Raw genomic sequence first — 25,949 nt, 5'->3', positions numbered from 1 at the left:
TCATAAACATTATTGGACAGTACAATTGTTTTCAGAGGCACCAGAAGTTTGACCGTTACATGTAGATCTAATGCTAGCTTACATGTTAATGTATAAGATCCAGATAGCACTAGATCTAACAGTGTTAATGTGCAAGGCAGATCCTCCTCTCACAACAAAAGGCCCCTTTAATGTGAGAGAAGGATCTGGCGGATCTCCCCTGCATATTAACACTATTATAAAGTGATAATGCAAATTCCTTCCTTTCGGACCCCCCCAGATTGTGTCGGGGTCCCTGTAAAAGTTCCCCGGAGGTCTTACCTGCTTATCTAGGTATCTCGTATTTTCAAAAAGCCACATTGTAAACATGCAGGGGTTACATCTTAAGATCACAATCATTTTGCAAAAGGACACATTTGCTTTGCTGCCACAGACATGAGTTTTACCATATGATCTGTCTGCCTATGTCATAGGGCTTTAGACAGCTGCCCCTCTTGCTCCTGGCTATCTGCTCAACCATTCTTTTGACTGAAGCTTTAACTCTTCATTTTGGATACTCCTGTATACTTAAATGCACAGAGGCTATTGTCGTATACCCTCATGCTATTAGAATCCACCAGTTAACATCAGTATTATCATAAGACATTCAGGACCTTAGAGAACTATGGTAACCCCCAAAACTTCACAAATGGTGCTTACCCACCCATATATGTCCTCCTAGCTCCAGCATTATTCCAACTTCCATCCAGGTTCTTTCAGAGGATCGTAGAGCACCCCATCCCCACTTTCTTAAAAAAACCAACATTTAAAATGTATTTTGAATTGTACATATACTGATGTACTGGATTATTGGAGATTTCACATTAGAAATGCTTTTCCTATTTTTTTTTTTTCTGCAAATGCAGCAATCAAAAAAAATCCAACTTTTGTGCCACGTCACAATTAATATTGAGCTTGGCCAGCCCATTCAATCACTCTTACCCCATAGTTGAGTGACAATAGTTTGTTACATTTTTCAGCACACTGAACGTGCGTTCACCAGAAGCAACAGCTGCTGTTCAGCCCGAGTAGCCCCGCCCCCATGCTCAGACGTCACTGCTCATCCCGTGTTGCCCCGCCCCCATGCTCAGACGTCACTGCTCATCCCGTGTTGCCCCGCCCCCATGCTCAGACGTCACTGCTCATCCCGTGTTGCCCCGCCCCCATGCTCAGACGTCACTGCTCATCCCGTGTTGCCCCGCCCCCATGCTCAGATGTCACTGCTCAGCCCATGTTGCCCCGCCCCCATGCTCAGACGTCACTGCTCATCCCGTGTTGCTCCGCCCCCATGCTCAGACGTCACTGCTCAGCCCATGTTGCCCCGCCCCCATGCTCAGACGTCACTGCTCATCCTGTGTTGCCCCGCCCCCATGCTCAGACGTCACTGCTCATCCCGTGTTACCCTACCCCATGCTCAGATGTCACTGCTCATCCCATGTTGCCCCGCCCCCATGCTCAGATGTCACTGCTCATCCTGTGTTGCCCCGCCCCCATGCTCAGACGTCACTGCTCATCCCGTGTTACCCTACCCCATGCTCAGACGTCACTGCTCATCCCGTGTTACCCTACCCCATGCTCAGACGTCACTGCTCAGCCCATGTTGCCCCGCCCCCATGCTCAGATGTCACTGCTCATCCCGTGTTACCCTACCCCATGCTCAGACGTCACTGCTCATCCCGTGTTACCCTACCCCATGCTCAGACGTCACTGCTCATCCCGTGTTACCCTACCCCATGCTCAGACGTCACTGCTCAGCCCATGTTGCCCCGCCCCCATGCTCAGATGTCACTGCTCATCCCGTGTTACCCTACCCCATGCTCAGACGTCACTGCTCAGCCCGTGTTACCCTACCCCATGCTCAGACGTCACTCTCCCTCCCCTTTTTCCTGTATAAAGCCCATGAATTAAAAAGAAATTTACTCTGACATGCTAAGGACAGGAAGAGAAGGAAGCCTTATCTGTCACAAAAAAAGCCAGACAGTATAAACATGGCTTGTAAACAAATCAAACTTCCCTGACAAATAGGCAAAATGCGAAACCATAACCAAAATGCGAAAATTGGTCTTGTCATGAAGGGGGAAAAAGCCATCCAGTGACAAAGTGGCCAGAGGGGAGATGTTTCTTAATATAGGGTTTATATTTTATTTCATATCTGCCAACAATCCCAAATGTTTCAGTGACCAAAATATCATGGACGATTGTTGTATACTTACCACCATCAAGCATATACATCTAAACATAAAAAGCCCCATTTTAAAAAAAAGTAATAAAACATACAAATCCTGTATTGTTTCTAGTCATTTCAATAAAGCAACATATTAACTCCACCGTTACCATTATTAAAAGTCTAGATGTAGAATTATGAATTATTTATTTCATTCCATTTATCATTTCCATACTGCTCACATGTATATATTATATTCTTTCACAAACATATACAAAAAAGTAAAACCCTTTGTATTTACAATAATGCTGAATAGTGCTCTCTCATACATATACTAATCAAAAAATAGCTTTGCACAAGAAAAGGATTTGTACCTAAAAAGTGTTTAATTTAGATTTATCCATACAGCTCTTTCTTATTTCCAATTTGTTTAGACAGCTAACTCTCTGGTGACCCTGTGGTGCAGTTCACTTGTGATCAGCAGAAGTGTAACAGGGGTGCATAGATAAGTGCATTCCTCCCACTAATGGGATCTATAACAGTATATGAAGAATAACAGGGTTCAGGCCATTTCTGACCAGAACAACCTTGTTAAAGTGCACTGCTAGGTCATGTGGGTTACACCTAGGAGTCCATTGGGGTTCACCAAGCTTAAAAATACGAACTCAACATAAGACTTCCCAGCTAAACAATTAATTTCAGACTCTTATATCCAGCCTTCACTTGTTCTCAATGAAGGGGATGACAAAAAAGTAAGTTGTTCAAGTTATGCTCTATCAGTCTCGGAAAACCTCCTGTTCATACATAGGCCGTCCTTCAAATAATGTGTTATATGACACAGTGTAAATCAAAAATTGTCATTTATAAACTGCAAAAAGTACAGACCCTGCTTTTAGATATGTGAAAACATGTCTACATGTCTGCCTAGTGCATGTGAAGGTAAGCATCCACTACACGGTCCTTGGAACTGCCCCCAGAAATCAATCTATGCCTAAATTTGTGGTTTTACAGCTAGTATAGAAAATGCACAGGGTAGAAACAGTACAAATGGCACAGCAAAGTCCACCCTTCTTCCGCTTTAGAAGCCACCAATTGCTGAACCATTCATTAGGCAACCTAGGTTCCTGACTAGGGCCCAGTGTTTTTATGTCTTGTTTATTTCACAAATGGCGGGGTGGAAGGGGGCCCAAACCAGTATGTTGCCTAGGGCCCCATGGGGTCTTAATACAGCCTTGTAGCACCGTTTTCATTCATTTTTAGAACTACATGTATCACTTTTATGTTCTTTAAACTTTTTAGTACATCACGAACAATTATATAGCGCCAAATCCATAGCGCTTTACAATTGGGAACAAACACAGAAATAAAACAATACTGGGTAATACAGACAGAGCGGTACAAAGGCCCTGCTCGCGAGCGTACAATCTATTGGTCTAAGTGCACCTAGAAATGTGTTTTCCTGTAGTAGCCCCTGATCAGTAAGTGCAAACTTTGTACCCCCAGAGATGCCGCCTTCTTAGTCCTCAAACCCATGTTTGTGCTGCTGGTTTGCATTATCGCGGCTCATAAATAACCCATAAAGAGTAACACCATAACTATTCGCTTTATTCAGTAACATACTGCATTACAGAACAATTTGCCCTGTTCACATGCCAAACACCACTTTATATACTACCAGAGTGGTGGGCATACACTATGATTCCCTATGCCTACTCAGAGCAGTCCAGACCTAACCATGAATTAAAAGCTACAGTGCCAATTATTTCAAATCTTATTTATTCTCAGTAATCAAGGTAAGATACTTTTAAATTCACACTTCACAGATATCGTACCTTCTGTGGCTAAAGTAAATATCTTGTTCCATGCATGTGGCATTTATTCTGTATTACCCAATATTGCCTCAGCAGAGCTAACAATCTAGGACAGGCAAATAAATACTCTGCAACATGATGGTCTCGTGTCCTAAATGAAAGTAATGCATAAAATGTATCTTTCATTCCAAAATAATCTAAAGTGATGTCACTGATGGAAGTGTTAGTGCAAAAGCCAACATGTACAGGAAGAGTTCTTGTTGACAGAATGAGGCAGGAAAGAGATACGACAAAACACATGATCCGTGATGCCCACTCCCGGTTTTGCACAGCTTCTTGGAACTAGGTGTACGGAGCATCACGAGCAACCAGGCTTTTGGCGGGCACAGGAGGACGGGGCTTAGATACAGACGGAGCGGTTTCATGACGGGTGATACTATTAGGTGCCAAGGTTGGTAGAATGTTCTTAGCTGCAGCTTTGTCAAGAGCAGCTGGTTTCTTTTCTGAAGAAGAATATGTCATAGAACGCTGGCGGATGGCAGGATAGGGGCGAGTGGACAGTTCGGGTTTCTGGATACGGCTCTGTGTTGGTGGAGGGTGGGAGCCACTGTTAACTGGACCGTATAGGGGATTGTCGACCATTTCTGCTACCTCTGGTTGAGCTGTTGTACGACTGTGGAAAATAAAGAATGCATGAAAATCAAAAGAGAAACGAGAAACAATTAAGCTACATGTCCAATAACTTAAAGAACAATCAGGCACCTGGCACGAGTATTTCCAAACATGTAAAGATGAATGACAATAACTGATAGGATGAGGGTAATTAATAACCATCAATGGGTAAAATGGACAAAAAAAACTATTAAAGTTAATGGGAAGTTGAACCTGAAACTACTGTACTAAACATTCTTATTATGTCATATTAATGAAACTCGATGATTACATTTACAGATAGTGTTTATCATGTATTGCAGGATCTGTAGGGATGTGCTCCTTCCTTCCATTTCCATGTCATCTCCTAAATATGTACATAGGTAACCATCCTCTGAGGAAAACCATCATCAAACCTTGGTGGTGGACCATGTTTATCAGCATGTGTAATATAAGAAATATATATATATATATTTTTTTATAAACTTTATTAGAAACATCTTTTTTTCAATAAAAAGCATTACAAAATCTCGAGAGGTTAATCAACAAATAACACGTGTTTACATACAGCTGAACACAAAAACACTCTCATAGTTCTATCATATTCGGAAGATAATTGCGTAATTTTCCAGAACAGCAAAGATGTTGTTTTAACATTTCAGAACTAAAGGGTATGGAGGGGATGGGAGAAATGAATAGAAGGGGAGGAATGTAGGGACCAGAGGAAGGGTTGGGGGGTTGAGGATTCCCATATCAAATAAAGAAGAAGTAAACTTGTTTAGAAGTACCATTCCATATTCAGATTCCGCTAGAACTGTAGTGGAGCTTGATTATGATATAAGGCCCATGAAGACCAGACTTTGTAGAAGGAGACGGAGGAGCCCCTCAGTATGCTAGTAATATGTTCCATCTGGTAAGTATGCCAGATCCGACTGCAGACCATCTGGAGAGTTGGCGGTGTGGAGTTTTTCCAAGAGGCCGCTATCTGACACATGGCAGCACTGACAATGTGCCTAAGTAGCTTGTGAGCAGATTTGGTGAGGTCTGGGAGGGGCAGCGGTAGCAGAATATGCTTAGGATCAGGTGGGATATGAGTATCTAAAATTGTTGAAGCTAGCGCAAGGACTACTGTCCAGTATGGTCGTATCCCGGGACAGTCCCACCACATGTGCATAAATGTTCCTGTTTGTCCACAGTTTCTCCAGCAGTCAGCACTGGTCTGTGGGTATATTTTTTGTAGCCTCGAGGGGACATAGTACCACCTATGTAATAGCTTGTTAGCATTTTCTTTGATACAAACATTTATAGAGCAACGAGCTGTACTTTCATAAATATCCGACCTCTCTTCCTCATCTAACTCGGTTCCCAGGTCTGCCTCCCACTGCGTCTGAAAGCGATCCTTAACAGTCGGAGTAGCGGGGAGTAAGGCGTTATATAGAATGGATATAAGGCCTTTGGAGGATGGGCCCGAGAGGCACAGGTTCTCAAATGTGGTGGGTGGTCTGGAAGAGAGTTGTGCTTTAACCGTTAGGTGGTAATGCCTAATCTGAAGATATTGGTGGAACTGTCCCGGCAAAAAACCACACCGTTCTACCAGCTCCGAAAATTGTGGAAATATTGTTGTCTTAGTTATATGATTGAGTAACAGCAGCTTGCCCGTACCTGCCCATTTTGTATACATGGAGCGAGACAACCCAGGCGTAAATGCAGGGTTAGACCACAAGGGTATTAGTATCGAGGGGGCAGGAGAGAGGGATACCAAACGGTTACATCTAGACCAGATTGAGAGTGATAGGGCCAGAACTGGATGGGCTCGAACAGAGGCTGGGCGCTGTGTGACTGGGAGCCAAAGGACGAAGTAAATCGGTGAGCCACCCAGTATATCCGAGTCTATGTCCACCCATATCCTAGTTCCAGGGGGGAATGCCATTGTACACACTGGGCCAGCCACGCAGCGTAGTAGTAGTTACGTATGTTAGGAATGCCAAGATAAATATATTTTAATCTAGAACATAGATGTATGACGTTCCTTTCCATAGTTCCACACAGAGTATGAATACCCACATAGATATTCTGTTCCACTGAAACAATTGCTGCTTTGTTGAGACGTACTCCATCCTGGAATATTGCTGTGGAATCTGTGGGGCTGGTGTGCAGACCAGATCATCAGGCATTTTACATTGTGCAAGTATATTGCTAAGCCTATTGTCCATATGATCCATGCTCCTTTGAATGTTTGCTGTGTCTGAAATATTGTTTTTGTTATTGTCCTGGAATCCGTGTTATAGAATGTTTTAATTGAACGGTGGCTAAGGGGTTAGCACTTCTGCCTCACAGCACTGGGGTCATGAGTTCAATAGCCTTATCTGTAAGGAGCTTGTATGTTCTCCCCATGTTTGCGTGGGTTTCCTTCAGGTGCTCCGGTTTCTCCCACACTTCAAAAACATACTAGTAGGTTAATTGGCTTCTAAATTGACCCTAGCCTCTCCCTGTCTGTGTGTGTGTATTTTAGGGAATTTAGACTGTAAGCCCCAATGGAGCAGGGGCTGATGTAAGTGAGTTCTCTGTACAGCGCTGCGGAATTAGTGGCGTTATATAAATAAATGATGATGATATATTTGTAATACATTTTATTTATATCTGATACTTCAGACATTTTTATATACATATTTCTTTTATTTATATATATATATATATATATATATATTGCTTTCTTGCAGCATCCAATTTACTGTGATATTTCTTTTTTCCTACTATTATAATTCTGCAGGGTTTGCACACTGTCATGTGAATACCATGGTTAACCACAGCCACATGGCACATAATATATTGAGCAGCTTTGGAATATCCTTCTGATCTCAATCTCCTCTTTACCATCTAAAATCCTCATTCTCTTCCCTCTACCATCACATGACATGCTGAGAGTTGTGAGTCTGTGTGTGTGACTGACAGCCATATTTGTATGCCCTTCAGAGTGATTTTAAAAAGGAGATAATAGTTTGTAGGAGGACAGCTAAGAAAAAATATGCATGCTTAAAAGGTACTTGCTATTTAAAAGAGAAATGCGAGATTGCTGCTTGAAAGTGAAATGCTCCTTCATCCTCGTATGCAGCCTCTACAAAGCTGAAGCACGTTCATTTCACAGGGAGGAAAGTTTCTATAGGGCTCATTTAGAGTTGTACATTAATTCAGCTTTCAGATGCAATAACCTGCTTGTTTTTACGGCAGAGTAAAGTTTAGAGCAAGTTGCACTTGCATCACTTTACTCCTGGAGAGGTGGATCAGAGCGTGCAAGATTTACAGTAAGGATGTGCACACGAAATGTGGCTTATTCTGAGTAGGCCAGGTCCTCAGTTATGGCCGTTATGAACCATAAAAATTCAGACTCCCCGAGTCATGGTATAAAGGTATGTGCTGATGACATCTGCACATATACTTCACTAGGGTAACAATAAATATATATTTTTTAAAGATGACATAGCCCTCCATCCCCCAAACCAGCACTTAAGACTGGGCAAAATCCTGAACCAGCACCATGCTATGACAGGGTGTGTTGGTCATTGTAAAACAGGGAGCATGGAGGCTTCATGTCATAATGTGTACCAGCCCCAGCCTGGTTGACGTGGGCTGAACTCCCTAGGGTAATCGGACCACCAACACTATGCACTGGGGCTCGTTCCAAACCTTCTGGGGCTGTGAGAGTTCAGTTGTGTGTTAAAGTTCAATGTCATTAGTCTACAGTATGGAACTACAAGTACCAGCAAGCCCTGACAGCCATGAACTGTTTGGGCATGTTGATGCTTGTAGAATCGCATGCGTCAGCATGCTCTGACAGCCAGGGACCACTGAAACATGTAGTTCCACACTAAAATAGTAGTAAATAAACATACACACATCATAGAATAAATGCTTTTTTTTTTTTTTTTAAATAAACACTCAACAATTCCCTCTCCCCATCTTGGTTATACACTTAAATCCATAGGGATCTACTTTCCTTTGGCAATACAAAAGTTAAAAGAATTAGAACCCTAATTTGAAGATGCAGGACTTGCTCCTAGTAGATCTGTGGCAAAATAAATAAGAAGGGGCCTGTCCACGAATAGCCAATCGGAGCAACTCCCCACCGATTGGCTGAAGCGTGAGAAAAAAAGCTCTGATTGGTTACTTGCACTAGAATGAACTTCAATACATCTATAAAGTTCATTGTAGTAATATACCAATGAACTTCATTGATTCAGTGTAATTCATTCATAACCAATGTGAGGTCTTGTCGCAAAAAGCCAATCAGAGTGGTTTTCTCGCACCCCAGCCAATCAGGCAAGCCACTCTAATTATCTATATATGTAGCAGCTCTGCTCAGGGCATGTTCATTGTACTCCACCAGGGTGTTGTTTTAGATTTTTAACTCTAGGATTACTTCTGGATTAATTCAGGACAGAAGAAAAGAAGATGCTATTGATTTACACACATTCTTTGTAACACACTGAGCAATATTATAACGCTATATAAGTAAACAACAATAACAATAATTAAGGAGTCTAATAATGATGGAGTTGGGGTATTTGTTTATTTTTAATACTTTTTTTTTCTATTTTGTGTGTTTATTTGCTATAAGATCCAGCGGCTCCGGCTGCCAGGGCAGGGCATGCTGCTGCTTATAATTCTACAAGTACCAGTATGCTCTGGCAGTCATGGCATGTTCGCACATGTAGTTCTACAAACACCAGCTTGCCCAAGCAGTTTTAGGCTGCCAGGGCTGCTGGGACTTTAACACATGACACCACTCCACTGGAGGTTGACAGAGCCCTAGTGCTGAATGGGAAAGTTCTCTATGAACAACTATGTATGTTCATCTCAACAGGGGCGGATCTAGACTTATCCTTAAGGGGGGCGCCGTCGTTGTGATCAGTGGGCCCTGCCCCCTCCTTTACTGCTAGCAGGGGCCACACACTATGTACAGGTGTCTGACGGCCGAGAGGCAAGCAGAAGATGCTACTTGGACACTCTGTGTTTAAAACACAATCTGAGCAGCGGCACAAGTTTCCTTTGACTGCCTCTTGGCCGTCAGGCACATGTACATAATGTGGAATCGCCAGTAGCCAGCCCCTGCTAGGGAAGGGTGATAGCCCCAATCACCCCTGTCTGGATCCGCCACTGCATCTCAATGTACTGTGTTATACTATACACATAACATTGCAGTTTAGAAGAGAGCATGGAACTTGAGTAGTTCCGACTATCTGGGTGTAAGTACGCTTTGCATGCGTAGACAGAATATGCACAATCATATTTGCAATATAGTGTCTCAACAGAACGCAAACACAATTTATATTTTAAAATAAATGAACTACTGTAAAGCGCATAATCATTAATAAAAATATGGTTGGTTTAAAAAAAAAAAAAAAATTATAGAATTAATTTTTACATTAAATACATAAATCAAGATGTTCTTAATGCACACTGTACCTACAGGGGTGGCAGAATGTGGTAAGTGGGGTAAGCAAGCCAGTATGGGGGGGGGGGGCGCAATATGCCAGAGAGGAGATCTGCTCCGCCTGCCTTCCCCCGCTTGTCCAGTCCACTGGGCCGGCCCAGTTATTTGCCCCAGGTATATACAAATGCAGTGGCTCCCAGCAGTGTTGTAACGTCACAATTCTATCAGTGCAGAGGATTCAAGCGGAGCCAGAAAACAAAGAAGAAGCAGAGAATCGTGCAAGAAGAGAAAAGAAGAAGAGACTCCTGACTGGAAATATATTTTAGAACTAGGGACTATTTTTTTATTAGGAACCATTTAAAACAAACTGAAGGAAAGACACTCAGAAGGATAGGGAGTTGTTTGATGTTTATGGTTTCACAAATAATAAATGTCTGGTTTTTAATTGAATAAAAGACACCTAGGTTTTCAATATACCATTGGATCCATTGGTGCCTTTTTTGGAAGCGAAAGATAACAGGTTTGTGATTGGGTAGTCTTGTTTTGAAAGTATTTGTTTAGAAAGTAGGATCCTTTTATCCTGAAAACTGTCTCTACTTAATTTATAACTCTTTTTTTCTGGTTATTCTTGTATTACTGTACAAAAGCCAGCCTGAATGGTATCACGGTTTCAAACTTTTCCCTTGCATTAGAGTAGCATAGTGTTTTCCGTTAAGGAGGTATCAGTTAGTTGGCCTATTGATTTTATTCCGCCTGAAACTCCGTATTCCTGAGGAAGAGCAGGTGGGCCGACCTCTATAGGCTGATTTTAAATTTGTGGCCTAGTATGAACCAGATTTATTGTGTGGACATTCATAGTGGGTAGCCAAGAATATGTGTGGGTATATCCTGATCCTTTACAGACACGGACAAACGTTTTGAGAATGACACAAGTATTCGTTTTCACAAAGTTTGCTGCTTCAGTGTTTTTAGACCTTTTTGTCAGATGTTGCTATGTTATACTGAAGTACAATTACAAGCATTTCATAAGTGTCAAAGGCTTTTATTACATTAAGCTTATGCAAAGAGTCAATATTTGCAGTGTTGACCCTTTTTGCAGACCGCTGCACTTCCCCCTGGCATGCTGTCAATCAACTTCTGGGCCACATACTGACTGATGGCCGCCCCATTCTTGCCTAATCAATGCTTGGAGTTTGTCAGAATTTGTGGCTTTTTGTTTGTCCACCTGCCTCCTGAGGATTGACCACAAGTTCTCAATGGGATTAAGTTCTGGGGAGTTTCCTGGCCATGGACCCAAAATTTTTATATTTTGATCCCCCAGCCACTTAGTTATCACTTTTGCCTTATGGCAAGATGCTCCATCATGCTTTAAAAGGCATTGTTAATCACCAAACTGTTCTTGGATGGTTGGGAGAAGTTGCACTTGGAGACCATTCTTTATTCATGGCTGTGTTTTTAGGCAAAATTGTGAATGAGCCCACTCCCTTGGCTGAGAAGCAACCCCACACATGAATGGTCTGAGGATGCTTTACTATTGGCATGACACAGGACTGATGGTAGCGCTCACCTTTCCTTCTCCAGACCATCGTTTTTCCAGATGCCCTAAACAATTTAAAATGGGGAATCATCAGAGAAAATGACTTTACCCCAGTCCTCAGCAGTCCACACCAGGCCATCCTCCAAAAGTATTTGCCTCACTGTGCATGCAGATGCACTCACACCTGCCTGCTGTCATTCCTGAGCAAGCTCATGATGGTACCCTGTTCCCGCAGCTGAATCAACTTTAGGAGATGATTCTGGCATTTGCTGGATATTCTTGGGCGCCCTGAAACCTTCTTCACAACTATTGAAACTCTCTCCTTGAAGTTCTTGAAAATCCGATAAATAGTTGATTTAGGTGCAATCTTACTAACAGCAATATCCTTGCCTGTGAAGCCCTTTTTGTGCAAAGTAATGCAGATAACCATAGTTAAAAGAGGAAGAAAAATTATTTCAAGCACCACCCTCCTTTTAAAGCTTCCAGACTGTTATCCTATTCAATCAGCATGACAGAGTGATCTCCAGCCTTGTCCTCGTCAACACTCTCAACTGTGTTAATGACAGAATCGCTGACCTGAAGTCAGCTGGTCCTCTTGTGGCAGAACTGAAATGCAGTGGTTGTTTTTGGGATCATTGTCATGGCAAAGAGGAAGTTTGAAATGAATTGCAATTAATCTGATCACTCTTCATGACATTCTGGAGTATATGCAAATTGACTTCATACAAACTGAGGCAGCAGACTTTGTGAAAAATAATATTTATGTCATTCTCAAAACTTTTGGCCATGATTGTATATGAAGGAAAACTGCTATGTTTAAGTCTGTTAATTTCTTTTCTAGTGTGTGCATAAGTGCTTTGATCATGTAGCCAGTCACTCAGGTATCTTAATAAAGCTGCTTAGCAATGTACCACTAATTCCTGGAAACAGGTCCCTCCATTAGATTTGGGCTGATACAATTTGATCAGACCTATGTGGGGTGTTTTATTGTTCTAGAGGAAGGTGCAGAATAGGTCATTGATGGTCATCTTTGTGTTCTAAAAAATTGGGAGGGTTTGTTGTGGGTTCACCAATTTAGGAAAAGAGATCATCTTCAAAAGATTAGCCCTGCCCAAGTAGGACAACTAGAGATGGCTCAACCCCTTTATCAAAAAGTAAGTTTAATAAATAGGCCAGTTAGATCCAGAATCTGGACTTACAAATAAACAATTTGATCGCATCTAGCTCACCAATATTCACCCTCAAATCTTTGTTCCAGAACTTCATACATAGCACAGAATGTGTGGCATTACATGGAATAGACACTGAATGTAATTTACGTAAACAGTATGGGGATACTTACTCTAAAAAGATAGTTTTGAGTATTTGTTAACTAGAACTAGTTAATGTAATCTATAGTAGTAAATAGTAGTGTTAGGTACCAACAGACTACTTACAAATACAAAGTAATATTTTAAAACTCTGCTGCTGCAGAGTGGGGTTTACGTACATGCCCAGAAAGTGGGCACCCACATATGTGCTAATGCAGACTTGCATGATTGTGGCACTTAAGCGTGTCTGCAGAGGGAAAGGGTGGTCTAATGTGTAGTAAAGGCGTGATTATGCAAATGCAGCTCATGCAGACCTGTTAGGAGGCATACATTTTGCCCCTGCTAGTGGGTAGTTGCCAATACTGATAATGAAGACTTACTGTAAACCAGGCACATATGCTGATGCTGCAGAGGTGGGCACATCAGAAGACGTGCACTGCTCTGATATGGGAGGAAGTACCCTTGTTTTCTGTGCTCTGTTTTTAAGAATAGTTTATTGGCCAACTCTGCATCAGCCCATAAGAGTATGAACACAAATCACAACCTTTAAGAAAAACCGCAAAGAAGACAAAAAAGTAGATATACCTTGTATTGCACTACATCCTTTTGTCTTTTGTAAAGGTTCAATTAATTAAAATGGTAATATACATTTTACAAATGAGACAAAGGATTCAGTTGCAGGATTCCACCAGCTTTGCACAAAAAAGTCTCAGGGCCTGAGTCATTAAGGAGAGCAAAGCAAAAAAAGGGTGCAAATTTGCACCTGGGCAAAACCATGTTTCATTGGAGGGTGTGGGGGGCGGGGGCGGCGTAAATTTAAAATGTGGGGACAGATTTATAGTTTGGATAGGACATGTCCTAGATCAACTTTAAATTTCAGCTATTGCTTGGAGTTACCTGCCAAGTGTCTCTGGGGGGCACACAGGGCTGCCTCGTTTCCGAGCCATTTTGTCCACAAAGCATTTCGTACTCCTGCAAACATAGAGAAACGTGTCAGTCAGACAATCTAAGGTGTTGTGAAATTATCAAAAGACTTGGGGACTGGATTTATAATCACGTCCTCCACATTCGTAGCTGCTTCCTACCATGCACAAGTTACAGCGACACTGGTAAAAGAGGGAATTTGTTTTTATTAAAAATATTCTGGTGGTGTACTCATACAACAGTTTAAGTATATCATATTAAAAACATTTTTTTAAACATTGTTCTTGAAATTTAGGAAGTGGCCACCTGACTCAAATCTAAGCAATGCTCCTGTTAGCAATATTGTGATATGTTCTTGTGTAAAAGGTGACTAAATAATAGCTGCAGCATGTGACCTCTATTAAGACACATTAATAAGAGAGAGAACATTGGAGCCGCCCCGGAAAAACACTAGCACTCAGCATGAGAGGTTGTAGTTAATCTATGCCCTGCAAGTGGTGGACTGTCCACCAGCTTCCTTTTTTTCGGTGTGGGCCCAGCTGGCCCAGTACTGAGGTGCTGTGTGCAATGGGTGTGAGGGCATCACAAGACACCCCAGCAATTATCCTGCAGCGGTTTATGGTGTAGAAGGGTCAGGTGCACCACCTTAGTACACTGTTACAGCCTGTGCTGAGGACCAGTGACGTCATCAGGGAAGGTCACCGGGGCTCTACACAAAGTTGCGGGTGCTTCTGCGAAGAACACCAGACCCGTGAAACAGGGGAGGGCAGCTTGTGGGTATAATGTCTCACAAGGGGAGGTGTGAAGGGCATAAGTTTAAGCAGGACAAGGAAAGAGGTGCGTCTGGCAGGAGTAATCAAATCTCGGCTACATGCTTTACGGGATGGTTAAGTATTTTGAGTATGAGTGTGGTAGATAAGCTACTCGTTGGTAAATCATTTATTTACTGCACTGTACATGCAGAACAGTAAAGGGAAAGTGGAACTTAAAAGGGAGAATTCAACTGACGGCGAAGTGGTGTACGGACATTGCGCCTTGAACATTGCTGGCAATTATGGTAGAAATCTCTGCTCATTTTTCCTCGTATCTCTATGGTGTGCGAGGAAAATTGAGCAGAGATTTCTGTAAAATCTCCGCCGTGAAGTGTCTCACTGATGTTCCAGAGACACTTTGCGGTTAATTGAATTCCCTCCAAAGATTGCAACTCCAGGATTTCACACTTTAGCACAAATCGATTTGTGCACACTTGTGCAGGCATTTCGCTCATCTCTATCTGACATGAAGGGGGGAATTAAATGCAAAGCCACGTACCGCCGGAGTCTCGAGTGATGAGACAGTGCGATGATGTCAAGGCTGAAATCTCAATTTTGTTCGTACCTCATAGAGGTGTGAATAAAAATGAGCAGGAATTCCTGTAAAGTAATAACCAGAAGTGTAGGAGCATGTCTCACGAGGCTCCGGGGCTCTTTGTGGTTATTTGAATTTCCCCCTAAAATTAAAAGATTATTACCATTGTCATGGTTTGGGGGTTGTATACGTGTTATGGGCACCCAATAAGGGAATTGGTTTGGAAAAAAATATTGAACATGATTACCATCCTGATGTTACAGAGCAATGACTATTAGTAGGATTATCAAAATAGCTTGTATTGCAGTTGGGTTTTAGTTTGGTGGTTTTAGTTTTAGAGACATTGATATATAACTGATTTCTAAATAAGAATGTCACTCCATATGAAGCAAAGTCTTGTTTTATATAACTGTGATAATGACAACCAAGAGACTGAAACACTAGATATATAGGGCCTGATTCATTAAGGAAAGTAAAGCAAAAAATGAGTAACTTTCAACCTTAGTAAAACCATGTTGCAAGACAAGGGGTGCAAATGAGTAAAATACTGGCTGTTTTGTCATGTAGGACACAAATACTTGATCGCTTTATTTTTACACTGGCATTAAAAGTTGATCTACGACATGCTCTACCCCAATTATAAATCTGTCCCCACATTTTAAATTTACGTCCTCCTCCAACACAACATGGTTTTGCCAAAGTTACTCTTCTTTTTTGCTTTACTTTCCTTCATGAATCAGGCCCATATTTTCAAATTGAGTTATTATAGTTTTACAGTGTAAGTGACATTATTACATAACGGTCACTAGTTACCTGGTTGACGGTTCCCATTGCTGGCTGCATTGGGACTTTAATTGCTGTTTTTGTGCCATGGTTTCATCTTTTTCAATCTTCACAAAATCTATTGTTAAGAAACAAAGATGTAATTAATATCCAGGTGTCATGTGTAGGTAATTATAGCAGGATACAGGACAAACATAAAGAGGATAACAACGTAGACAGAGCAGGTATATGACTAACCATAGAGCTTCTCTCTCTGTTTCCCGCAGGATGCGCTCAGACAGATATCTCCCTGGAAGTGACCGGTCTCCTCTCCGTGGTGGGTCAGAGGAGTGAAGAATGGGAACTGTTGCTGCTGAGGATCTTCAATGCGGAGTGCAATGCAGCCCTCACCTGTAACCAAACCGGGACACCACTAATCACCTCTTCACAGTCAATAAGGTCGTTCCCAGTAACAGTGCAAGGAGAGCTAGACTCCAACGTTAGAATTCATTCAAGTAAGACTGGAAGCTTCATTTTAATTAATTTGTATAGTACACATTTAAATAACTTCTATTCTATTCTAACTATTCATTTAGTTCCTTGACATGTCCAGCTCTGCATAGTACCCTACTATGGAAATTAACACTCCCATTCCAACTAAAAATAGTAAGCTACTGTGAAACTCCAAGTTTTATTGTTTCTTGATGGCCAGGTTGTACTTTTAGTTCCACAAGAGCCACAAGTTACTTAAGGACATGGACAGCAAATTAAAGTCATGTCATATAGCTTGTACCTCTGTACAACATGTATACATTACAGCATATAATTTCTAGATGTCAAAGACTAGTTGGCGGAGTTAAAGGTAACAATTGTCTTAAATACCTTTATAGCTTCCCGGTTTATGCCCAACTTACAAGCACCCGTATGTCTTTTATACACACAAGAGATGAGCGTTAGCATCTTGTAACATAATTAGTACTTGGTCTTCATGAAATTAATGCACATACAGAGGAGCCATAGTCAGTATCAGAACACAACGACGTTTTAGTGGGGTGCAGCAATGTAGTCCTTTGAACATGCGTGGGGCCTGGGCATGCGTAGTGAAGCCCTGTTTTGGCTTTCCTGTGCTTTATCTGAGATTATGGTGGGTGAAGGCAGTGAGGGAAATACCACCATAGCAGGGAGTATAGTGGCTCTGGGCCCCGCACCCAAAAATCCAGGCCCCATATCGCTACAAAGGAGGTAGCTCCACCACTGCTGGAACTGCTTCTACATCTACACCACGGTCCCCATAAAGAATAAATCACTGCGGATTTTATATATGCAACATATCGTCTCAGCCTAGGGCAGAATTGTTTTTTGCCAATGGTAGTTCATATGAAATCTGACTTCTACAAAAATACATTGCAATATAAAATTGACCTGCTTATTTAACCCCTGTCCTCACAGCCCAGTGGATAATGCTGAGTCTGAGGGGGAGGTTAGACATGGGCTGATAACTATATCAGCATGGGGCTACCCTGCCATAAAGTGACATCAGCCTCAAGCCAGGTCAGTAAGGGGTTGTATTTCCTAAATAATTCAGAGCAACCAAAAACATACAGGCCTCCCTCCACCCCAGGGCCAACCAACACTGTGCTGAAAGGCACTGAGACTCCTCCTGGGGCACTGGGTGCCAGGGTAATAGTGTCAAGTCAAAAACATAATAAGTACTACAAGTCCCAGCAAGTTATGGCAGCCACTGACTGCTTGGACATGCTGGTACTTGTAGAACAACAAAAACAAGCATGCCCATGGCACCCAGAGCATGCTGGATATTGTGAAACTACAAGAAGAAGCATGTCCTGCCAAGGGCCTACTAGAACATATAATACCACAATATTACCAGACCTTGTATGTATGGGACATTAGTGCCCATTATCCAGCAGCAAGCAGAGAGCGGACATGTGACATATATGAAGAGTCTGCATCAAGTGTAACTGCGCTCGGTGGGGGTTACTGCACACTAGCAGTCAGCCAATCAGCTCCCAATACCTCTTTCTTTTCCTGGCTTCATCACATGCACATATATAAACATTTGTATGTTATATTGTATATTAAATACTCATTTATATATTGTTCTCATGAAAGGATCCCCGAAAATAATGCCCTGCAACCACTGAATACCAGAATCAGTAAAGCTGTGTTAATTTGCCATCAAATGTTTGGATTATATAGCTGAGACATTGCTGGAATGAAGGAAGATAGCTCTACATTATGTGTGGGCGAGTCACAGATGACTCTGACAGGAAAAGATGGAGATCAGCTATAAATATACTGCAGTGCTCCCTACATTGTGGGCTATTTTTAAACAAATCAATCAGACAGAATGGCAAACATTAAGCTATAATGAGCAGAACAGAACCTAGGTACATATGCTCTGTATTCCTAATAACATATGGAGAATAAGGTACTGGCAGCTTCATATGCCTCTGTTTATCTCACTGAATATGCCAGTGAATAGATCTTTATTAATCAATAATATACTAAAACATCCTACAGCCCATTCAAACCTCTGCTGTTAACCTCTTCATGATTTACATCCATTTTAGCATTTATACTGCATGAACACAAATTCCTGCTTAGATAAATCAATGATTCCTGATTAGGGCAGCACGGTGGCTAAGTGGTTTGCACTTCTGCCTCACAGCACTGGGGTCATGAGTTTGATTGCTGACCATGGCCTTATCTGTGTGGAGTATGAGTGGGTTTCCTCCCATATTCCAAAAACATACTGGTATATAATTGGCTACTATGAAATGGCCCTTAGTCTCTCTCAGTCTGTGTGTGTAAGTTCGGGGATTTAGATTGTAAGCTCCATTGGGGCAGGGACTGATGTGAGTTCTCTGTACAGCACTACGGAATTAGTGGCGCTATTTATATAAATAAATAGATAATGATGATGATGATAGGGTATGTGTACATCTCAATGTTGAAAACCTCACTATATTGGTAATACACATTTTCTTGTTGTTTAACTTACAATTCCTTAATTCCACTCAACGTTAAACATTTTTTGTTTTGGGTAGAATTATCCCTTAATACATAACCCCATTTCTGTTGAGAAAATGCAGGTCACACAGCTACAAAACACCAGTGTGAAACTCTTGAATATTTAGGGGTTGATTAGGTGTATTTATATCATGCCGCACATGTACTGGTATATAATATTTCATTGCTGTAATCTTATTTATTTTTGCTTTTACGGGGTCTATTTATGACCCCATGGTATTTTTCGCACATTAGTTATACTTTCTTATCTCATTGAAAAGAAATGATTTAACGTGTACATGTATTAATATTGTTCAGCTGGGACAGCAGGTCCGATAGGAGCCTGTACCGCCGAAAAGTTTACAGGAAAGTGATCGCAATGACAATCACTTTACTTTCAGGCTCCTATGACCCGGCAGAATTTTCGATTGGGGAGGAGCATGAAGCCTCGAGGGATCCGAAAATCCCTCTCCTGCAATGCTCTCCCCATAGGTTATAAATGCTAATGCCATCTTCCAAATTTCAGAGCTTGATAAATGGGGCAAAATATAGGGCTAAATTGATCCCTATGGGGAATGGATTTGTGATTGAAGAGGCTGGGCAGATACAGTGGCGGATCCCCCCCCCCCCCCCTACCAGGGGCTTGCTGCCGACAGCTGCACACTGTGCAGGTCCGATCAGCAGTGACAGTATGCTGCCCGGCTGCTCTGATTGTGTTTTAAACACAATCGGGACAGCACTCTTTCACTGCTGAACGGACCTGCACATACTGTGCAGCCGCCGGCAGCCTTAGAACACAGAAAGGGGGCGGGGCCTAAATCGCCCCCCCCTAAAATCGCCCGGGGTAGGACAAATGTCTCGGTCCGCCCCTGGGCAGATATCCGCGACTTCTGCTGTGATCCTCTATTAATAAATTGCCTTGTTACTATTTAAATGCGGCAATCCCACGACAGATGTAGTTTTCAGGGGATTATAGGTTGATAAATAGGTCCCATACTCTGATGAAGCAGCACTTTAGTCTATTATTGCCACTTCTTATCAAATTACTTTTCCAGTCCACAAAACATGTAAGCACCTGTAATTTGGTTACTGAAAAGAAGAAAGACATAACTATGAATTCATCATTAGTTTACTAACCGTATGACTCATCAGTGTCCGATGATTTGATACATATCAGTAGATGCTGGTCCAGGAGATATTCAAGATCTGAGATGATTGGTGTAAGCTGCAAGTACAGAACTGTGATAATGTACAGAGGCCAAAAAGTTGGAAATAACACAGGAGGATATGCAGGAAGATCGAAGGGTGATATGATGGAAACAAAAGACAAAAGGATGGACAAAGAAAGACAATGTGTTAATACAAAGCCAACACACTCCAAACAAGAAACACAGCGTTTGGCTATGTACCCACTGTTGTTGGGGATGCTTTTTTTTAGCATATGTAAAAACACAAATCAAACAAACATTTTCATTGTATTTTAACATGTGTTTTAGAGAGTAATATAAAGTTTTCAACTATGTGGAAATGTATTAAATACAGTAAAATGAGACAAGCGTTCTCATTTTAGCGTTCAAAAAACACACAACAACATTAGCTACACACATGTTACAGTGCAAATATGTGGCCTCACTTGGTACAGTCATTTTCACATCCATTTAAATGCATTTGGTGTACATTAAAATTCATGTTAAATGCAGAATTCTAACAGCACTGGGTACGTAGCCTTTATGTCTAACAAGGACACAGGAGAAGCACATGAAAGATACAGTTGTAATGGAGACGGAAACAAGAGTTATAGGGCCTAATTCATTAAGTAGCGTAACTGGCGGGTTGTTGCATACAATGCACACAATTACTCTGCACATGCCCAGAACCGGACCAAACGCCAGTGAGCGTAACAACATCCGATTCATCTGCAGTTTCAGGTGTGGAATGGGGAAGACACTGGGCGTATGCATGTAGACAATGTACAGTAAGGGTGTGCCAAGCCTGGGCCCACACAGCAGCGTCCGATTCATGCTTTGGGCATCTCAAAGGTGCGTCTATTTCAGTCGTATCACTTGCAACAGCTACAGGTCAGATGTAAGTGCCGATTACTAGTCATGTATGTATGCAGCTAGAACATGTGTTTGCAATCAGGAGCAACTGAAAAAATTAATTTTATGTACAGTAGATATTTATAACATCCTAATAAATGTATTTTATGGGGGGGGACTTTTTTTAAAAAATGTTTTGTCATTAATAATTATATTATTAACAGGTGACATTAACTGATTTTTTCTGTGCTTTCTCCTGGGACTTTATGTTCCACATATGTATTGGACGTATCCTGCAGTGTAATGTGTCTGTTAGAGTAGAGTGGACCTAGACCCGTATTCAACAATAGACATATATTTAGATCTGCTCCTAGTTGTATGCGGACTTACGTATAAAAGATTTATGTTCATTTTGCGTGCCTGAATCAGGCCCGTTTGTTTATGTTACCCCTCTGTGCAGGCTATGAGCACACTTTCAAGTTGTGTCTGACAGCTATTTTGTCTGCTTTCTGTCCTATTTTGGTACCCTTCCAACCTGGCCTTGCCTCATGATGTCATACCCTGCCCCCAATGACACATATCTCTGGCCACATCCCCATTGAATTGTACTAAATGGTGAGATCTGCAACCAGACTCAGGGTTGGACAGGCCCAGCAGGGTAATGGGGAAAGCCCTGGTGGGCCACACGGCCTGAAGGTTGTCCAGAAAGAAGTTGAGAAAAGAGAAGGGAAGAAGAATGGCTGTCAGGAGTCCTAAGATAAGTAAACTAATGCAGGACTTGGAGAGGAGCAGGGATGGGGATATATAATCCATAATGCAGACAATAAGCAACTGAGCGTAAGACACCAGCAGCAGCAGGTAGTGAAAGCTGCAAGAACATGTAGGAGAGAGTCTGCCAACTGCCCTGACTCTGGTGGTACTGAGTTTGGGTGATTGTACCACTCAGTCAGGACTTTGTACCCACTGCAGGGACAGTTGGGAGGTATGTCCCGTTCATACAGCTCTGCTCTTGAAGGGAGAGCTGTGGCACCTAAAAGTATATTTTAAGTGCTGCAATTGCCCCTGCCCTACCACTGCCCCAACCCACCATGTATGCCATGCAGTATTTCGTAGGAAAGAACAATCAAAGCCCCAATCACCTGGGTGATTCTTCTTTCCCTCCCATATCATTACGGGTCATCCTATTTAATTCCCAAAAGTACTAATTGTGTAGACACAATGGTTTATTTTTGTTGGGGTTAATAGTGTGGCTTCACCTCACGTTGATAATACTTATTAATAGTAATATTTGTCATTGTAATGTGTGATTGTTGGTGATCTTATTGCTTGGATATCTTACTTGCTTTCCATGAGATTTCACATAAAGTAATCACAGGTATTTGACAAAACTGACACTGATTGATAGATGGCAGACAGAAATTAATTTTCCATTGACATAAATCACCTTTGGTATAACTTTGAACTTCACGACTAAAATGCCATTGTCTCCCTCCTGGTCTTCAGCCTCTGAGCTCTTCACTATATCTGTCAGGCAAATATAAGATTAGGTCTGGTTTATTGGAGTAAAGAAAGACATATGTACTAAACAGAAAGTGTGTTTTCATTTTAATATATTCAAAGAATAGACTTCAAGGTATCAAACCATTCAATTCTGTATATTTCTCCTCTACATATGTTACATGTGCAACTACCAAAAAATGATACATTTGGAAATATCATCTAAAATATGAAACAAAGCTACAGGAGACAAAGGGCTAGATTTACTGAACTGCAGGTTTAGCTGTCATTATGTAGAAGGTACTAAATAATGACAGCTAGAATCTGATTGGTTGCTATAGGCAACATCTCCACTTTTTCAAACCCGCAGTTTAGTAAATATACCCCAAAGTGTTAAATCTCCTAGGCTGTGTACCCTGTTTTTTTTTTTTTACTTTTTATTTTCAAATGACAACAAGTATAAACAGAATTTTTGCTCTTCTTGAACCATGTGCTAGCTGGAAACAGGAGGGTGATCCTGTTTCAGGTGGTCCTTTATTATAAGCACTGCACTTGTGTAAACAATGAAGTATAACTACTATATCAGGTATTGGCTGTACTAGCTACAATTAAGCAAAGAATATTTTTTAAATTAGAGTGCACCTAAAATAGCTTTCTAACCAAAACTGCCAGTGTCACAGACCTCATATAAAGATAGAAAGAAGGTGGAGATAAAATATATTGGATTGCTTGCTCATATTGAAATTAAAATACAATTATTTAAACATATGATTTTTTATAATTTAATAAATAGTAGAAAAAAGCAAAAATGATGTAACAGTTTAATGTATTTAAGTATCATGTATATTTTATGTTTTATGTTTATGATATGTCTTGTGCTAAAGATAAGGAAATAATGAGTAACGTATGTCTTCTTTATAGCATAACCTTGGTATGTCTACATGCAGATTTGTGATTGGAGCTCTCCAGCTGTGTGGAACTACAAGTTACAGCATTTCCAGCCAGCCAGAAGCTGACAGGTTATGATGAGCCTTGTAGTCCAACAGCAAGTGGAGAGACACAACTTGCCTGAGCTTGCAACAATCATTAACTATAATCGCAGTTTGTCCACCCGGGAATGGTAGATCATATTCTCTATTCCCGTTCCCCTGCTGCTGGCACAGTAGTTGGCTCCCACACGCACTTTCATTTTAATGTGCTCTTTGGGGAGCTGATCCGTTATTCAGATTACTACTTTTTGAATCACTTCCAAACCAGGAAGTTGTTTTCCCGAATAGTAGACTGACACTCATATGAGCCCCCTAAAATGGAGATGATGTGTGGGGCAGAGTACCAATCAACAGCGACAAAAGAGAGGGTAGAGCATGTACCCTCTAGTCAGGGGCAGAGGGAGAGGATGCACAGAGGTAGGAGAGCCTGGAAACCCCTGTAATAAAAGGGGGACCACATGGAAATTTTCTAAAGGAATAAAGAAGAAGCTAATGTGCTCCATGAGTAGAAGACAAGGATGGAGCACACGTCTCTGAAGACCTTCCAAATACTTACTTTCTAGGCAGGAAGAATGGAATTCTATGTAGAACTTGGTGTGGCTCTTGGTGTGTAGAGTAGCCTTGCAGTTCAGCAGCTCAATATGTCCCGGGACATCTGAATCACCTGGATCTGAGGATGAAATAATAAATTAAAGACGTCTATTGTAATCATGGATATCACCAATATAATATTTGCTGAAATCTGGCAGATGGCTGACATTATCAGGTATTAGAAAAACCCATGTGTCACTATACGTCATATCATCTACTGTTACTTGTAGCTTTTACCACTGGTACTATTAATACTACTACAGGTCAGTGCAACATCATGATAGGGATATTAAACACAGTGTTGATCTGCTTTTTGGAACAAACACCGGTCGCTGAACCATTAACTTCCCCATGTCATCTAACTGGATTCTTATTTCTACATTAGTACTGGTTAGTAAAATGAAAAGATTGTGAGCTTGTGAGCCGGGCCCTCTTACCTCTCTCTCTGTCTGTATTACCCAGTATTGTTTTATTACTGTGCTTGTTCCCAACTATAAAGCGCTACGGAATTTGTTGGCACTATAAATGATAGTGATGATGCCGGCAGGTCTTTGGGTGCAAGGCACTGGAGGGCAATATGTTATCTCTTGATTGGTTTAAGATTTGTCACCTGTATAGCAACATCCTATTACACAGCGCTGTATAGAAAATATTTAATCATTCACATTAGACTAAGTTCACATTTATTTGAAAGATTTTAAACTAAGACAAGCAGGAGTTGTTACAGAAGCTGAGCTCCAGATCCAAGTTCCTGAGCCCGGCTCCAGATCCACGCTCCTGAGCCCGGCTCCAGATCCACGCTCCTGAGCCCGGCTCCAGATCCAAGCTCCTGAGTCCGGCTCCAGATCCAAGCTCCAGATCCAAGCTCCTGAGCCTGGCTCCAGATCCAAGCCTCTGAGCCCGGCTCCAGATCCATGCTCCAGATCCAAGCTTCTGAGCCCAGCTCCAGATCCATGCTCCAGATCCAAGCTTCTGAGCCCGGCTCCAGATCCATTCTGATTTTAGCTCCAGTACAGGCCAGTAGCAAATAGCTCTGCACTGGCTCTAAAGCCTAACGGAAAACATACTGTTCAGCTCCACTGTGGCTCCAGGTCTCGGAGCTGGCTCTTAGCAGTGGAGCCTAACAACGGGTCATCGCTGGATCAGTGACCATGATGAACAACTCCATTTATATTTGTGTGGCTAACACCTGGTAGTATAAATAATTCCTTCATTGATGTGTCAATATGTCTGCAGTATAAGATATGAGCATGAAAGGAAGCATAAGGCAGTTTAATATCCCTGACACAACAGGATCTGTTTCTGTTGATGACATTGCCATTGATATCTTACTGTTTTTGGAGACGAACTGAGACGTTACGCCGACTTGGAATGTGGCAAATACGGGTGAGTGATCACTGGTCGTTATATCTTCTGTACATCCTGGTATGAGCAGAACAAACAGATGAGCAGAAGTTATCACCTTGAGGAACACAGTCAAGCTTATTAATTATATGTGGCAATCTATACAAACATATATATTATATTATCACAAGGGATACTCTTTATAACACAGACAACCTTTTGTGCGTATGGGCACAAACAGTATATGTGAGTACTAATACCCTACTACTACTACTAATAATAATACTAATGAATACTAATACAAATAGAATTGGAGCCTGTGCATATTTATTGATACTTATACAGCACATTAGTGTTGTTTTATAACTTTCAAAAGTAGTCACATAACACCACTCAAGAGAAAAATCATCTACTGCGCTCTAATACACTACACTGAAATGTGCTTCCTTTAATGCCGCAATATTGCATTTAAAAGCAGGGTTTTGGAGACTAGCCAGATGCCGA

General features: G+C 41.6%; 2 protein-coding genes across 3 annotated transcripts in view; one reads left to right on the top strand and one right to left on the bottom strand.

The window, feature by feature from the left end:
* The window catches only part of NGEF (neuronal guanine nucleotide exchange factor), a 305,718-nt gene that overhangs the window by 7,984 nt on the left and 271,785 nt on the right, over positions 1-25,949 (top strand). The window contains exon 2 of the mRNA XM_075201742.1: positions 16,243-16,470. The gene's annotated coding sequence lies outside the window, so the exon portion shown is untranslated. The remainder of the gene's footprint in view (positions 1-16,242; positions 16,471-25,949) is intronic.
* The window catches only part of INPP5D (inositol polyphosphate-5-phosphatase D), a 101,965-nt gene continuing 78,388 nt past the window's right edge, over positions 2,373-25,949 (bottom strand). For both annotated transcript variants that reach the window (XM_075201739.1, XM_075201740.1), the window contains 8 exons: positions 25,434-25,523; positions 24,067-24,180; positions 22,469-22,548; positions 20,123-20,210; positions 16,214-16,366; positions 16,007-16,094; positions 13,820-13,894; positions 2,373-4,666 (listed from right to left, as the gene is read on the bottom strand). In XM_075201739.1, coding sequence (XP_075057840.1) covers positions 4,336-4,666; positions 13,820-13,894; positions 16,007-16,094; positions 16,214-16,366; positions 20,123-20,210; positions 22,469-22,548; positions 24,067-24,180; positions 25,434-25,523 — 1,019 coding nt within the window. In that variant the 3' untranslated portion in view covers positions 2,373-4,335. The remainder of the gene's footprint in view (positions 4,667-13,819; positions 13,895-16,006; positions 16,095-16,213; positions 16,367-20,122; positions 20,211-22,468; positions 22,549-24,066; positions 24,181-25,433; positions 25,524-25,949) is intronic.

The sequence above is a fragment of the Mixophyes fleayi genome, chromosome 3 (assembly GCF_038048845.1).
Source record: "Mixophyes fleayi isolate aMixFle1 chromosome 3, aMixFle1.hap1, whole genome shotgun sequence".
NCBI lineage: Eukaryota > Metazoa > Chordata > Amphibia > Anura > Limnodynastidae > Mixophyes > Mixophyes fleayi.
Note: the sequence above shows the minus strand (reverse complement) of the source record. Positions and strands in the feature narration are given on the sequence as shown.